Below are 16016 nucleotides of genomic sequence, written 5' to 3' on the forward strand. Positions count from 1 at the left end.
GCAAAAAAGATCAATCACATTAAAACTAGCCAGCTAACGAAATAAAATAAAAATACTGAAACGAAAGTATCAATTGGAATCAACATCAGGTACAAAATAAAGTTTAAACAATACAAACTCGACATGCAAACGCGCTGGATCAAATGTGATTGGCGCGCACGGGGCTTCACAACGACTAGGCGAGCGCGGGTGTGTTGTAGAACTTGTAGATTATTAAAGACTGGCGTCCACTTAAGTGGAATCGAGCCGCGTCGAATCGAGTCCACGTACATTTGAATGCGATTCGACGCGACGTGTCGCTAATGGACGCAGTTACGCAAGAAATACAAAAGGCGAAAAAATAAGACTCGGCTCGGCGAGCCTAGTGGACGCCAGGCTTAACCAACGTTCATGCTGCGGCCATAATGGTCACACCTACTCTGGTTATTTACTCCGATAGCCCAATTTGTCAGTAGAAATGGGAGCGGAACTCAAATTTTCTACGACAGGATAGGGATGTTTCTAAATTTATGGATTTTATTTGGATAAAAACAGTTAAAAATTAAGGTAGTAGTTTTATTTACATACTCTCATCGCCCAGTATGCCAGTAAAGGGCGCGGAAGTCAAAATGATCTATAGGAGGACACCCTTAGTGCCTACATTGTTTAAACTTCTTGCCTCTTACCAGCAAAGGAATCATTTCTGAATCATTAGTTATAGATTTGATCAGACAAAAGTAACATTCCGGAATTGATAAAGATTATTCAAATTAGAATACAAGTTCAAGAAACGCTGGTTCGATCAGAAACCCACCCGCGCTCTTCAAACTCACAACACATGGCGAGGCTCAAAATAGCGTCGAAAAATAAAACGGCAAAACGAATCTCGACATGCTGTGTACCGTTAGCTTGCAGCGACGCCGGATAAATCAGCTGGATCTTCGGATTGTGCTCGAACAGACTCGTCATCTTGCGCCCTCTCGCATCCGCCAGCGGATCCCCTAAATCCCCTTGCAGGTTTAAACTCAAATCTGGCGCTGAAGACGTCACCGCTCGCGCCGTTGAGCTGTCCGTAGTCAACGTCGCTGGTCGGATCTGCTTAGACTTCTGTGAATTCCTATTTGAATTCTTCGAGTTTTTATTCTTTTTCCTCTTCCCTTTTACTACTCCGACCGTATAAGTTGGAAGTACAGGGACCGGTTTCCCTCTGCTGTTTTTCTTCGTTTGGACCACGACGGGTCGAGTGGCGTTGCTCTTTTTGCGCACTATTGGGTTCCTGAAGGGTATCGGATCGTTTTTGGCGGCGGGCTGAGTCGTGCCGTATAAAATTAGTGACCAGTCTTGTAACGTTGCTCTGCCTGGGGTGTTAAATTTTACATGACGATGTTAATCACAAGCGTGTATCAAGACACTACGAGGGGCGTTCAATAAGTAATGATAATGAGTATTAAAACATAAGAATGTAAGTATCCTTATATTTTTATAATTAAAAGTAACTCTTTTGTGATTTATTTACATATTTAATATTTTCAATTATTATTTTTTTGCCCCCTTCAAAAATTAAAATCTTAACGATAGTCTAAATACCATGTCAGTAAGTACTTCACTTCACAAAATATTAATGATCCTTATATTGCCTTCAATATTAGGTGTGTCACTTGTAGCTTTAAATACACTAACTTGAGCAGCACCCTCGGCAATTTGAGGGTTCGGCCCTGTCGACTGTCATTTTGAAGGCCAAAAACATTATTATTTGTTTGTTTAAAATGTTCCTATTGTAACTAATCATTTTTTTAATATTAAAATGATTGTATGTTCTTCTTTAATACTAACGTAATTTTGTTTCCAATCTATATTCTCAATTTTAATAATAATCTGTAAAAATCGTGAACATGACCCAAAACAGCACCTATATTTTTTTGGATACCATACCGTTTGAAAATGTATCTATACGAACTTTTTTTATTGCTGTTACTAACAAAGGATAAACTCAGCTTTAATTTAAAGTATGATTATTTTTGATATTCATGTCAGAAATGAACTCACGACATGTCAAATATTCATGAAAACATGCTCTTATTTTACTGAAAATTTTCATCCCCCACCTTGTGTCAATTATTTACATATCAAAGAAAAACAAATGAAAGTAGTAAAAATTTGAATTATGCAATTTCACTTTAATGAGTACTGCTACATGGACAAGTTAAGAAAAATTAATCAAGATACAGGAACATATCCATTCTCATTACTTTTTGAACGTCCCTCGTACATAATTTAGAAATAATTTGTCTGAAAGCATAATCTGGATATAGAAAACAATGTTTCACTGTCGAGCATTTCAGAATTAATTCTCTCACAGATTAATAAGCGTCAGTCCTGATTTGTAGCTTCGCTAAAAGCTTATCGCTTTATTTTAATCCATATTTTGTTAATGCTCTATCGTATCGTACCCGAGACGTGACGCGTATAATTTTGCTCAGAAATTCAAATTTTTTCGCCAATAATTTCTCTAACTATCGATTTTATTGAAGGTCTTTCTTTAGAGCAAAATGCAATTTTCAATCAACTCTCGGACAAATAATTTCTAAATTGTGCGTGTCCCAAACTCCCAAGTGCATTATCAATTGTTAGTGGCCGAAACCGTGTCTTACCCATATATCGGCCTTCGTTGGCCACCTCCAGCTGCCAGACCCCAATCGGGTTCTCGCCCCACATGTGTACAGACATGAAGGGCCAGGATGTGAACCCGGCGCGGGACGAGTCGTGAGCTCTGCAGGAAAAGGTATATGATAAGTACAGGGAAGCTGGTTTGTGAGTCACACAAGGATAAGAAACAAAATATTTCATCTTGGAGCCAAAAACAACTAGCATACATAAGTGCTAGTTGTTTTTGGCCCAAGTGTAGGTACCCGTAAGGGCCTTACACAATTTGAATTCACTATGCAGTGATAATAAGGAAACCTACTTTTTAGAACAGCCTCAAAATAGGTATCGGAAACGTTAAATATCAAATTTACATAGCAAACTTCATAGGGCGTGATGATCTAATTTAAAATCGAAAAATTTCTCATATCCTCTTTCATCCTTCCATCGTTGTTTAGGTATTTTTCATTTACCCTCCCTCTCCATCCATCTACATTAATCTCCAACATTGTTTTGCCTATTATTATGAGAGTCATCTCTCCTTACTTGCTGCTTCTCATCTTCTCCGTGATAGGCGTTACTTTCACACTTCCCCTAATATCTATACTGCTTCCTAGTCCGATCCGTTCTGGTCACTGCACAACACACATCCATTCTCATTTCCGCTTCATGCACTCTTCTTTCATCCTCAACCTTCGTCACCCAGCAGCCAGATACCCCGAGTACCTGACGTATATTCAAATCCGAATCAGACCGAGGGTAGTTCTTAAATCTTTTAATGACAAAGCGTCTTTGGAAGTTGAAATCGAACTTTGATCATTTTAACGAATAAACCCAACTGACACTTTATTCATTTATATTCTCAACCAGTTTGGGATAAGTAGTTAATGGTTGGGCGCCAGAGATGCGAGTAGTTATGTAATAACTAATGTTACAAAACTAACTCCAGGCTTTGCCTAAGCTTTATAACATATAAATACGGCTGTCTCAACTTTGTCTAAACTTGTACTGCAGCGGCTAAGTTAAGCAATTTATCCGTGTAGTACTAGACTAACATTACCGTCAGAGCTTTATAAATTATAATTATAACTAACTATTGTGGCTCAGTGACATAGAGTGAATCTTGGCCACCGACCCTGCGCATCCATCAGCCATCAGTTACTGACGAGAAGCTGACGCAGGTCTGCTGCCACACTGTCCACCCAGCGATACCTGGACCGACTGAAGAACGCTCTTGACAACCTGATCGTCGCCCCTAAATGACCGAAAAGGCAAAGTCTGTGAGCTTTCGTTTTGCCGATGATATTGGGTTTGGATACTCCTTATTACTGGTGCTCCCACATTGAGTCTTATAAATAATACATAACAATGTGTGACAGAATCTTATATAAAGTTATATAAGATAGCCAAAGTAGAAGTACCATATAACTTAGCTTGTCTTTCTTTAAAATAAGTTTAGCACCTTTCTAATAAACTCTAAAGTCTAAGTGCGTTTTCACATTATCCGGATGTAGGAAGGATTTCAAAGGAAAAAATCAAAGATGGCGGCGTAAATATATGGGATATCGGTCCGACATCCGGTATCGGATCGGATAATGTAAAAACGCACTAAGGGAAGACGAGAGAAATTATCTAAGATCAAACCTCATACAATTTTTACATGTCTTACAAAACGACGGCTTAAACCGCTAAGGAATATAAATATTAATAAATACTTATAAGGTACGTAATAAATAATTCCAATACAATAACTTTGTGGACGTTATCGTTCTATAGAGCGTACCGTGTCATTCACAAAGACGCGTGCCATCAAAAGATAACATTATATGAATATACGTATGTACGAACATACTTACTACTACTATTATACTGTAGTTACAATACTAGTTATTTGTTATACAAGGGGGCAAAGTTGTATTTTAACGCCGAGTGTGGAATTGAAAAACGAGCAAGTGAAAGGATTCTATAGTTGAACCACGAGCGAAGCGAGTGGTTCGAGAATAGAATCCGGAACTTGCGAGTTTTTTAACACACGAGAAGTAAAATACATTTGCACCCGAGTGTAACACAAAACTTTTCCCCTCACTATAGCGAGGAAACTACAACGCAAAAAATGCGTTTATCACTGCTTCCAGTAGTTCCACAGGTGGTAAATCATCTTTATTACTAGATTCACCTACTTTTATCAATTTTAAAGCAGTTAATTTGATTTTATTCAAGGTCAAATTACTTTACCCACTAGTGGATAAAATGCGTTTTTACCCGCTGGTATTAAAGGACAAAACACGTGTTTCCGAGCTAGTGAGGGGAAAAATATTTTATACCATGCACGAAATAAAGCATCAGATAATTATGAGAAAAACATGGACAGATGTTATTTTTAAATTCAATTTCTATTTAATAAGTCAGGTAGAAATATATAAAGTAACTGAGTTGACCGTGACGTCACTTAATTCGATTTCATATAAATTCAATATTAGCAAGTCGTTCAAATAGAAGCTGATTTGACTAGCAGGCAAGTAACCTATTGTCAAATTAGCAAGTCATTATTAATGACACAATATCAAAATTCAGAACTTTATTTTTACTGAAGTTGCTTTAAATAATTTATTTTGTCGTTCATTTGTTTTTGTTTAAAACAAAATTCCGCTTCTCAATTAATCATTTGGTGAGAAAATTACTGATTGTCCTCTCTTTCCACGAGCTTAAGTCTCAAGTGGCGTTTCTCAAGTTTCAAAGACGGGAACAAATCAAACAATGTTAACATCAATGCCTGCTTTTTGTTTGTTTCTTTCTGACCCCAAATTAAAAAGATAACATTACATGACACGATGCGGTAACGAGCCCGATGCGACGTGTTACGGAAATCGGAAATTTGGAGGGCGATTTTTGAATCTCGCATACGGGATTTTGTCACTAAAATACTGGTTGAAAACGGTGACTTGCTTATTCTCAGTGACAATTTTCTGAATTCGAACGCGTGAGACTCAAAAATCGGCCCGCTGATGCACTTTGATACTTGATCATACGAACAAGTTCAACGGCGTGTTCTGATTGTATTTATTCTCGTCCTGCCCACCATATACAGCTTGAGACATTGAAATTTAAATCAAATTATTGAATAAATAGGGTAGTTTTCATTTGAAGAGTTTTTTTTCAAAAGGGCTTATTTTCATTTTTTCTTTTTTTTAAACTATGAATGCAGTTTTTCTTAGCATAGAAAATTACGCGTTGTTTTGAGATAAAAGTTCAAAAAGTCTCGCCTTGATCTTTAAAAAAAAGATTAACATCAAAGTTTAGAACACATTTTGAAAAATGTGTAATGATTATTTATGTGGATAAACCAATGTATGTATTACAACAACATTCATATCAACTAACGTTAAAACAAAATCCAAAAATAAAATAAAACTATTTTAAAATAATAACATTTACGCTACAAGGCCACAACAAAAGGGCTTAATTCCCAAAAGTTCGCATCAAAAGTGCTTAATTCTCAAAAACATATGGTAATTAAATATTTATTTAGGTACACATGTTACGTTTGATGTAATCATAGCATTAACGTCAACTTACAATATTACAATTTTGCAAATTAAATATTAATTTCAAAATCAATACCGTGGAATTGTTTTTCTCGATTTCCCAAAAAAAGTTCCAAGTGGAAATAAGCCCTTTTGAAAAGACACTCCTCATTTGTACCACGATTTAGGTAAAACATAAGAAAAAAAAATATATTTTGCCCATCCAGGCTTTTAATTCATAATTTCCAAAAAATGGAATCACATTGGGCAGGGCGAGGTTAATTACAGGCTAGGGAATTGAATAGCTTACCAGAAACGTGTCAGTGTTTTAAATAAAATTGATGTGAGAAATGTTCTTTTGCCTTTGGTCTTCAATTTAATTTATTTTCTCTGTACATCGTTGTAAACATTAACAATTTATTAATATCGAAATGTGACAGTGTAACCTTCGGTTATAAGCTTAAGTATAAGTAGTCCATAATTAAAACACGCATGAATATGTAGGTTTACTGTACTTTTATTTTTAATAAAAAAAAGTGCGTACGAGTATAATAGTTTTTTTTTTTCAAAGAATATCTTTTTCATAATTTACCTATGTTTACTTTCGGTACTATATCTTTCAACGTGTTGTTTAGATTTAGTTTTTAAACCAAGAACAACAACCACGGTCCAATTTGTTACAGTCACCGGCATAAATAAGTGATGATTTCTGTACCTTGTCATATTAACGTCTTGTTTGAAATGTCATACGTAATTGTCCAACGATTAAAAGCGACAAGGTACAGAAATTATCACTTCTTTATGCCGGAGACTGTAGCTGAGAAACTGTCAATATACTATTGGTATGTACTAAATCTAAGCAACTACTTACTTGGAACTATCACACCTCGGACACTGGCGATCAAATATATGAAAGAGGCGCGTTCCTAGTGAAGAGTATGTTTAGTTTTGTCTTTGACTTTATGGTTTCGTGTCTATAATTTAACAGTTGAATAAATCATTCTTAGACCAAGCTAGTCATGGTTGTTGTTTATTTTTAATACTAATATTACATGGCGCAGTCGGTAGGTGAACGCGTACTATGCTTGTATGAGTGAAATATAACAGGTCGACTGTTTTTGATAGGCGGTAACTGTGAGGTAACCGAGAGGGGGAGGGCGACACTTTCAGCGGGGAGTGGGATTGGCCATACTGTACGATAGTACTCTTTATTATAAGTACTGTGGTACTATAGAGTACTAAGTAGGTACTAGGTAGTAAATAGTTAATATTATGTATAGACCTATATGGTATATTGTCCCGCTTTGCAATCGCATTGTGTAAGGCTTCTTTGCCCTTAGAATTCGGGTCGTCTAAACATAAGAAAACATTGGTAGGTAATTGAGTTTCTTTGTATCAGAATCGAGGTAAAAAGAAATATAAAGCCGAAAAATGTACCTGCCTCGGAACCACCAAGAGAAATCGTTTAGATGGCGCTACATCTTTAAATAAAAATAATAAAATAAATAAAAATCATTTATTCATGTACCAAAAATAGCAGTTATAAACAGGGCATAAACTATATTAACACAAAAAAGGCTTCACCATGTCCGTGCCTGAACTAGGGAGATCCTGTATCTCAGGCAGAAAAAATAACTTACAAACTAAAACAGGGAAATTATTTGATAATATCATGTGCATTGCATAGGTATTCAACTAAAAAATAAATAAATTACATTACAGATTTATAAATAGAGTAGGTTACCTACTTAAAACTATCATAATTCTAAAAGTACAGCAAAAAAAGATGGTAAGCCATATGTAATACTTATTGCTTATTAGCATTTTGATGAGTCAACAGTTGTACTTTATCGCATCAGCGTAAGAATACATAGGTAGGCTTTATTTGATTCTTGGCTAGATGACGCTAATAAATATTGATAATTTTAACACATCTAGAATATGGCCCAAATTGTCAAAACTAAGGTTCAAAAGTTTTAAGCCTGTGTCGATACATAGCAGTCGATTATGCACTATGACTACACATTTTACTTTGACAGTAATTCTCCATAACGTATGTATATTTAAAAAGGATAAACTTAAGTGCGGTTTATTCGAAGAATTAAATTCATAACTTCTGCTGAATTCCTAATAAATAAAAAACGTTTATTCTCTATACAGATCGTATTTAAAGTAAACCGCAAATACCATTAAATCTGATCCAAATACTAGATCCAATCTGAGACAAAAGTGGTCAGATTAAAACGTTTAGCAGTTACCGATTTCCGAATGTTTTAATTGGATTTCTGTGAGTAAACAGTTCCAGGATATTTGTTTGCTATATAAATAGAAGCCCGCAATGCAGGGATTTGGATCGTAAATAACCATTGAGACTTGTACAGTCGCCATCAGGTATATAAGAGCGCCCGAGGTACTCAAAAATATCTGAACACGCCTCTATTGCCTAGGCGTTAGAGGCGTGTTCAGATATTTTTGAGTACCTCGGGCGCTCTTATATATCTGATGGCGACTGTACATTGGGCATTACTCGTGAATATTGAATTGAGGAATTACGTTTAGATGTTTTTACACACTGTATAAATTCCACTACATCATGCATATGCCATCGCCCGCTGCATATATACACACACAGTTTTGTATTTATTTTGTTTACTAAAAAGTGCGAAAAATCCAGGACCGCTTTGCCCTCAAGGCGCATATACACCCGGGCCACAGTATAATAAAGAGTACTATCGTACAGTATGGCCACTCCCACTCCCCGCTGAAAGTGCCGCCCACCCCCTCTCGGTTACCTCACAGTTACCGCCTGTCAATAACGCGAACAGTCGACCTGTCATATTTCACTCATACAAGCATAGTACGCCTTCACCTACACGAGCTTGGACTGTGTGCTAGGAACGCGCCTCTTTCATATATTTGAACGCTAGTGTCCGAGGTGTGCCCGGGCCTATGGTTCTAAACTGCAAAAGGGTGTAAATGTGAGTAGGGGCCCGAGGCCTAATCCTAATAAGCAAGCTGCTTTGCTAGGGACATAACCACCATTACCATGGCTTGTGACAAATTTTAGTGATTTTATTCATTCGCCATTTAAATACTTGGGCCATTTTTTCATAGTTATCCACCCCACTTTTTTTGTAACATGGGTACGCGATTCATACTCAAAATCGCTACCTAGGTCTTTCGATCCTGATAGGAGAAAAAAAATGTCCCAAGATTTCCATACATTTTTCAAATTTTAACTATAAAACTCCCGTGAGACTCATACATATTTAAAAATATTTTAAGCGGGTTACTCACGTATTAAGTCGATATAGCGTTCGACATGTTTCGGTTCAATTTCGAGAACCTTTCTCAAGAGTAGCGACACCCCGCCTTTACACATTTTTAAACATTTTTCAAACCTTCGATTCCGTTATCGCCATACAAAATGTATGAAAAAATGGTAACGGAATGGGAAAAAACTTTGGGTCACTTTTTTTTATCCTATTAGGATTGAAAGAGCTCGCGATTCTGAGTGGAAACCGGATTTCCAAATCCAAAAAAAAGTGGGGTGGACAACTTTAAAAAAATGGCCCACTTGTTTGTCTTGATGTCCCGTAGTCTCTGCATTCTATACTTTCTACTAGAAGTTATCCTCAAAGAAGGTAAGTAAAGCCTAATCGTTGGTTCGAAAGAATTAAATAGTTGGCAATTATAATATGTATGACAATTTTTACACAATTTTGAATGATTCGCGGTTACCCGTGACCACATGGCACAAGTTAGGTACAGACATAACTGCATCAAAATATCGGCAGCTCGACAAAAAACAAAAAGGTAATCAAGAGTCTATACTATGGTCACTGTATATAAGTCTATTTAATCCTACGGAATCATGACCAGCCGGCGTATTATGCTGCCAATTTTATCACCTTATCCATCACGCTTTGGCAAGTATATCAGTGTGAGAGTGATAGATGTCTTATCCACGTGGATATGTGATAAAATTGGAAGCATACTAAATAGTATATTGTTTACCTTGGAGCCAGTAAAGTGACCTCAGTCCCAGCTGGTGAGGTCAGGGTGATCTTCAGGTCCCCCCTCCTGGCCGCGGAGAGAGACACCTTCGCCTGCACGTGCTCCAAGTAGTTCACTCCGGGACACGCATTCACGTCCAACTGTGGATAAAGGATGATTTTAGTGAGTTTTCATAAGGATCTTTTCAGTACCGATGGTGTTTTTTATACGCACTAGTGCGAGAAGTGGTTCATTATATGTCAGGTCGAAACTTCGGAGGTCCATCTGTACTGAAAAATGTCGTTCGATACACGTGCGAAAAGGAAATTCGTAACTCTCTCGTGTCGATTTAAAATACTCCCTTCGGTTGTGTTTTAATTTATCGCCACTCGTTTCGAACTTCCTCTTTTTCGCACTTCTATCGAAATGTACTATTATGTAAGTTCAGGGTCCAATATTTATGAAGCGATGACCGATGACTACTCCGTGAAGACAGCTTTAAATATCCTAACAGAACCGCGTGGAAAGAGTAGTTCACTTTCTACCTGGTGGACTAGAATTGAGAAGGATTGAAAAGCCCAAGCCCCGTAGCCGAATGGCATTTCTGCCCTAAGAGACGTTTCCAAGACAGCCCGGTGGATCTCTATACCAATTTGACACCTGACGCGATCGGTTGGTTGCGTAACCTGGATGTCGACTTATAATATTAATTGTCTACAAGTATACGCCATACGCTTAAATAATTTAAATATTGACATAAATAATGTCGCGTTCGCGTAAATCAAGATTAATGCAAAAACGACAGATAGCTTCAAAGTTTTAGAAATAACTAAATATATAAGAACATACCTGTAACGTCACACTGGAGCGGGGCGGAACCGCTCGCTGCGGTTTTGGCGCGACGAGCTCACACGTTCGTTGCGGTGGCACGGTCTTCCAGCTACGCGCCATGCGGACCTATATTAAACGATTTTATTATGAGTGTTTTGAACTCTTAGGGTTTTCGAAGTATGAAAAAGACTCCCAAGTGTTTTTGATTTTTTTTTTAAATTTTGAACGGTATTTTTTCTTTGGTGATACCAATTCTTTATCGAATGTCAAATCAGTATTGAGCCGATTCCTATCAAAAATATTTACCAACATTAGAGTCTATTACAGACTATAAACAGAGCGTCATCAGGTAGGGCGGCGAAGTTTTTCATAGCAGTGTAAGCCTATAAAACAATAGTTATAATAAAACACTAAGTATAAATAATCAAAGCAAGTCAAAGCTTGTGTGAGCTTGTGCAAATATACGATTTATTACTGCGTATTATAGCCCAGTATTTACCTGCGCTCACCCAGCAATACCCTATTCCCTTTTTATATATACTTATCACCAAAATAGTACTATACTATATTGTACTGACCATGCCAGCAGCGTCCAGCAGACCGTAGCCGAATGAGTGTGACACGTTCCTACCGACGCCGTTGACTCGCCACTCGCCGCCGGCGCTCAAACGCTCAGGACGCGCCGTTCGGACCACTACAACAAAATCATTATAAATAATGGTTATTTTCGTGACAGGTGCCTAAGGAGAGGCGTCAGAACTAGTTTCTTTCTATAAGAGGAGAAAAACAAAAATAGATTTAAGAGAGCTTCGTTCAAACACTGCCTAGACAAAATTTAGATGCCTCATTTATTTGTGAACTACCTAACCATCTTTGGCAATATACTTATGTAGATCTGTAGGGCAATCATGGTCGCGCGATAAATGATAAAACATCAGGCCGTCCCTATCGCACTACTTGTAAGTGTACTTGCCTGCCTGTTTTCATTAACATGACAACTAATTATATGTACCTTGACTCACCCAGATCCCACAGTAAAACTGTGTAAACAGTTTTGGCGGACATTGTACTTATATTCAAGTTTTTATGTAAGATGTTTTATTAAATAAATAATAATAATAAAAACAAAACTGTTCTTTAAAAAAGTAAAATATATCTGAATCCTGCCCCGAAGGTAAGGTAATTAAGGCAACGCCTGTTAATTGATGTAAGCATTTTGCAGATTTTGCTCAAAAAATATATTATTGCCTGTCATTTTTCATCAGGCGTTATCCTAAATTTTACGATTAAATTATTTGCCCTTGTTGGCATTTCTAATAACATTCTACAAATCCGCTTTGATGTTTTACTAGATATTACTTAGATACCTAACACCAACCAAAATTACAATATCTAAATTGATCAGAATAGTTTGTGCCAATATTAATCCAAAATTCCTAGATATTTATAATAAACGCTAACAGTCTAGACAGCCTGGCAAATAAATAATCCGAATTTACTAACCTACAAAGTCTACCTAAAATAGATAACCTAGAATACATATGAAAATACCTAGCATAATATTAACTAAAAAGTTTGTCTACAGTAGATTGAAATAGAGTAGTCCAACTTTAAGTAATTAAAACGAAGACACGAAATATTGCTTACAAGGGTTCTCTTGACTGGACGCCTCTAGCACAACTTGCCTTGTCGCGCGCGAGTCCATACTTGAAGTCGCGCTTGATGTATGGACTCGCGCGCGACAAGGCAAGTTGTGCTAAAGGGGCAGTTATGCAATCTAGAGGTAAACACGGTCGGTTCAGTCCGATCAACGCTCATAAGACATTACAGCGATAGGCACGATATCAATTTGAATGTGTTAAAAATGACGTTGTAGTTTGTAGAAATGCCAACATTGACAGTGAAATATCAGTATCTTATAATTGTTATACAGGGTGGGGCCTGTAACAAAAGCAAAAAATTAAACTGTAGGCTGTACTCCTTAAACTGACCAACATTTGTTTAGCGACTTTACAAAATCATGAAGTCTCTAATTTTCTAACTTTTCATACAAAATAAATATTAGCTTCAATGGACGCCATTATTGTTGTCATTGACGTTGTCTGTCACACTTTAGACTTAACAGAATTCGCAATACATTACCTCTTAGAAAAAACTTTCAAGGGTGATAAAAATCAAAATACAAGTTATTTTTAAAAGTCGCTGAACAAATGTTGATCAGTATAAGGAGAATAGCCTACAGTTTAATTTTTTGCTTTTGTTACAGGCCCCACTCTGTATATTTTAAGTATTAGCCACTTTCGTATCTCAAAATGTGACTCAAGATTCTTGTAATATTACAAAATTTTATTTCATTCAGACCCGTAGATTGTAATAGAATAAAATTATCGTTGTCTTCGCAAGTGGTTGGTAATTTAATTGGGATCCTAAATGCATTTTTTTACAATAGATATATCAACCGCAACTGTCAATAAAATTTATGTGACAACTTCTGACTGATCAGATAAGTATTTCTAGAGAACTAACCGAGATAAAAGGGATGTTTTTTTTCTTTACTCGATACTCAATACTCAAATCTTTATTGCAAATAAGGACAAATCCATGCAGTAGTGGATACACAGTAGTTTTACAAATACAATTATTTGGTACTGTGAGATAAACTATTGTTTAGTTTTTATACTCTGATTCGAGCTAGCGCGCTAACTTGGTCCACAGAGTGCCATAATTCTAATTTTTCGAGTAACTATCATTTTTTACATATTTTCGACTCCCTCGGTGATACAAAATACATGTGAAATATTCTGTTATAATATTTATGCACAATTCTCTTAGGTAATATTTTTAACATTCTATTCTGAAATATATTTATTAGTTTTACCTTTGTAGCAATACCTATCTAGCATTCGTTACACAAGGTGACATTAAAGATCCTGAAAGGTTTCAACACTTTCAACCACGAATTTCTATTACTTATTACACTAAGGAATCCTGTCTTTATCTCCCGTACAAAGCTTGCACACTGTACAATTGTACATCAAATTCGCTATACTAAATATATGTAATCTATTATATCTAAAGTATTCCATCAGGTTCCAGAATATTGTGCGAGGTCCTCAAGCTTCAGATATCAACCCGAACTAATATCGGAACTGAGGTCAAAGTATATGAGCGCACGCTTTATCATAAGCAAAGACATATGTGACTTCGTATAGACAGCTACAGTCTAAGAAAAAACGTACCTCAGAGCCATATAGAAAAAGGTACGGTGGCCTAGATGGCGTTACACCTTTGGGGGACGCTCGGCTAGATGGCGCTAATATTAATATTTGACATTTTAGAAAGAAAGAAAGAAAAGACATTTATTCAGTACAGCACACATACACAGGACAAAATGGTGAAATTAAAAAAAGAAACAAATAATAAAAACAAATACTTACACAAAAATATCCTAAGAAAATAACACATATTAAGCTAAGAATATGGGCCAAATGGTCAAAATTGAGGCTTAATAGTTTTAAGCTTGTGTCGAGAGATGGCAGTCTATGCACTGTGATTACATATTTTACTTTGACAGTAGCTCTCTATAATACTCAATCTTCTTTGATCATAAGTAACCAAATATCGACCATTAACATTAGAGACGTCTGAATCGACAGTTAATCGCTTTTTGCGGTAAAAGCTAAGTTCGAACTTTCAGTGTTCGCCTGAATAAGCTTGGCTTATGTGTGTGTGAGTGTGTGTGAGTCAGTGAGGAAAAAAGGGTCTAGGAATGTATGGAATCCAAAACATTCAACGAATCTTCTCTTTCCGCACTCAAGCCGAAAAATATCAAACTAGCAGAACGGAACAAAAGACATGTCATTTAGTTATTATTCCTCAACACAACTACTAAACTAAATAGTATCCTAAACCCTAGTGTAAGTTAGAATTAGCTTGTCTATTGCTATGGTAACTAGCATTTTTTGTCGACATTAGGATTAGATGTTCATTTTATTATGCCCTATTTCACAACAGTGACAAATGCCTGTAGGAAAATAGCCCACAGTTCGTCAGTATATCACCAAGACGTTATGAATGAGGAGGCACACTGACATTTTATCCTGCCAGGCGGCGCCTGTGCAAGTGCTTAGGCATGTGAGAGAGAAAAAATATATCATCTTCTTTTTCTTCTCTATCTGTGCAATGGACTAATATAAGGTGGCGCCATCTGTCATAACCATTGACTGACTTGGCCATGGTTTGACTTTTTCGAATAAGGGCCCATTTAGACGGTACGAGTTTTATTACATTGCGGTATTTGATGGCTGTGTAAAATTGTATGTAACCTCAACAGCCCGCAATGTAACTAAAATCGTATGCGAGTTCGGACGCCGTCTAAATCAGGCCTAAAGCCCCATTTAGATGGTACGAGTTTCTCGCCCGTCTTGGTCGAGAAACTCGTATGACATTATCGTATGCGATAATCGCCTGGCGAGTATCGTACCAAAACGTTTACATTAGTGCGAGAAATAAAAACTCGCATACGAGTATCGTATGCGAGACTCGCCAGGCGATTATCGCCAGGCGAAATAGTTTAGACGGAGTGTAGAATTTTCGGGAGATATTTCCATAACATTTCTCGACTCGTCTAAACCAGTTCTCGTATGACATTTTTTCTCGAACGTGCGATTATCGCACGAATCGGAGCGAACCGATTTACATACGAGTTTTGCCTGTCAACTTGCGTGCCTAGTTGCTAATTAATTAATTATAAACACATATATTATATGCTTTTTTTATAATATTGGGTATAATTTACCTTGGATTTATTTGAATTTAAGATGAATAGTACCCAATAATATTAAAAACACTATAAATGATTTATGAAGATCTCAATAATATACAATAGGGAAAATAATGATTTCGACCGTAGCGTTACCTAGCTAATAAAATCTTGGTTGCGATACTTGCGATTAGGTTTAAAATATTATTAAACATAGAATATAAATAACATTTTTTTTAAATTATAGTAGACATTTTGCCCCATAGATAGGGGTAAAATGT

General features: G+C 36.6%; 1 protein-coding gene across 3 annotated transcripts in view; it reads right to left on the reverse strand.

The window, feature by feature from the left end:
• Positions 1-16016, reverse strand: part of LOC125234244 (furin-like protease 1) — a 529066-nt gene that overhangs the window by 19955 nt on the left and 493095 nt on the right. For all 3 annotated transcript variants that reach the window (XM_048140451.1, XM_048140452.1, XM_048140450.1), the window contains exons 10-13: positions 11552-11667; positions 10992-11099; positions 10164-10303; positions 2631-2749 (exon numbers count right to left, since the gene is read on the reverse strand). In XM_048140451.1, the coding sequence (XP_047996408.1) occupies positions 2631-2749; positions 10164-10303; positions 10992-11099; positions 11552-11667 (483 nt within the window). The remainder of the gene's footprint in view (positions 1-2630; positions 2750-10163; positions 10304-10991; positions 11100-11551; positions 11668-16016) is intronic.

The sequence above is a fragment of the Leguminivora glycinivorella genome, chromosome 15 (genome assembly GCF_023078275.1).
Source record: "Leguminivora glycinivorella isolate SPB_JAAS2020 chromosome 15, LegGlyc_1.1, whole genome shotgun sequence".
Lineage (NCBI taxonomy): Eukaryota > Metazoa > Arthropoda > Insecta > Lepidoptera > Tortricidae > Leguminivora > Leguminivora glycinivorella.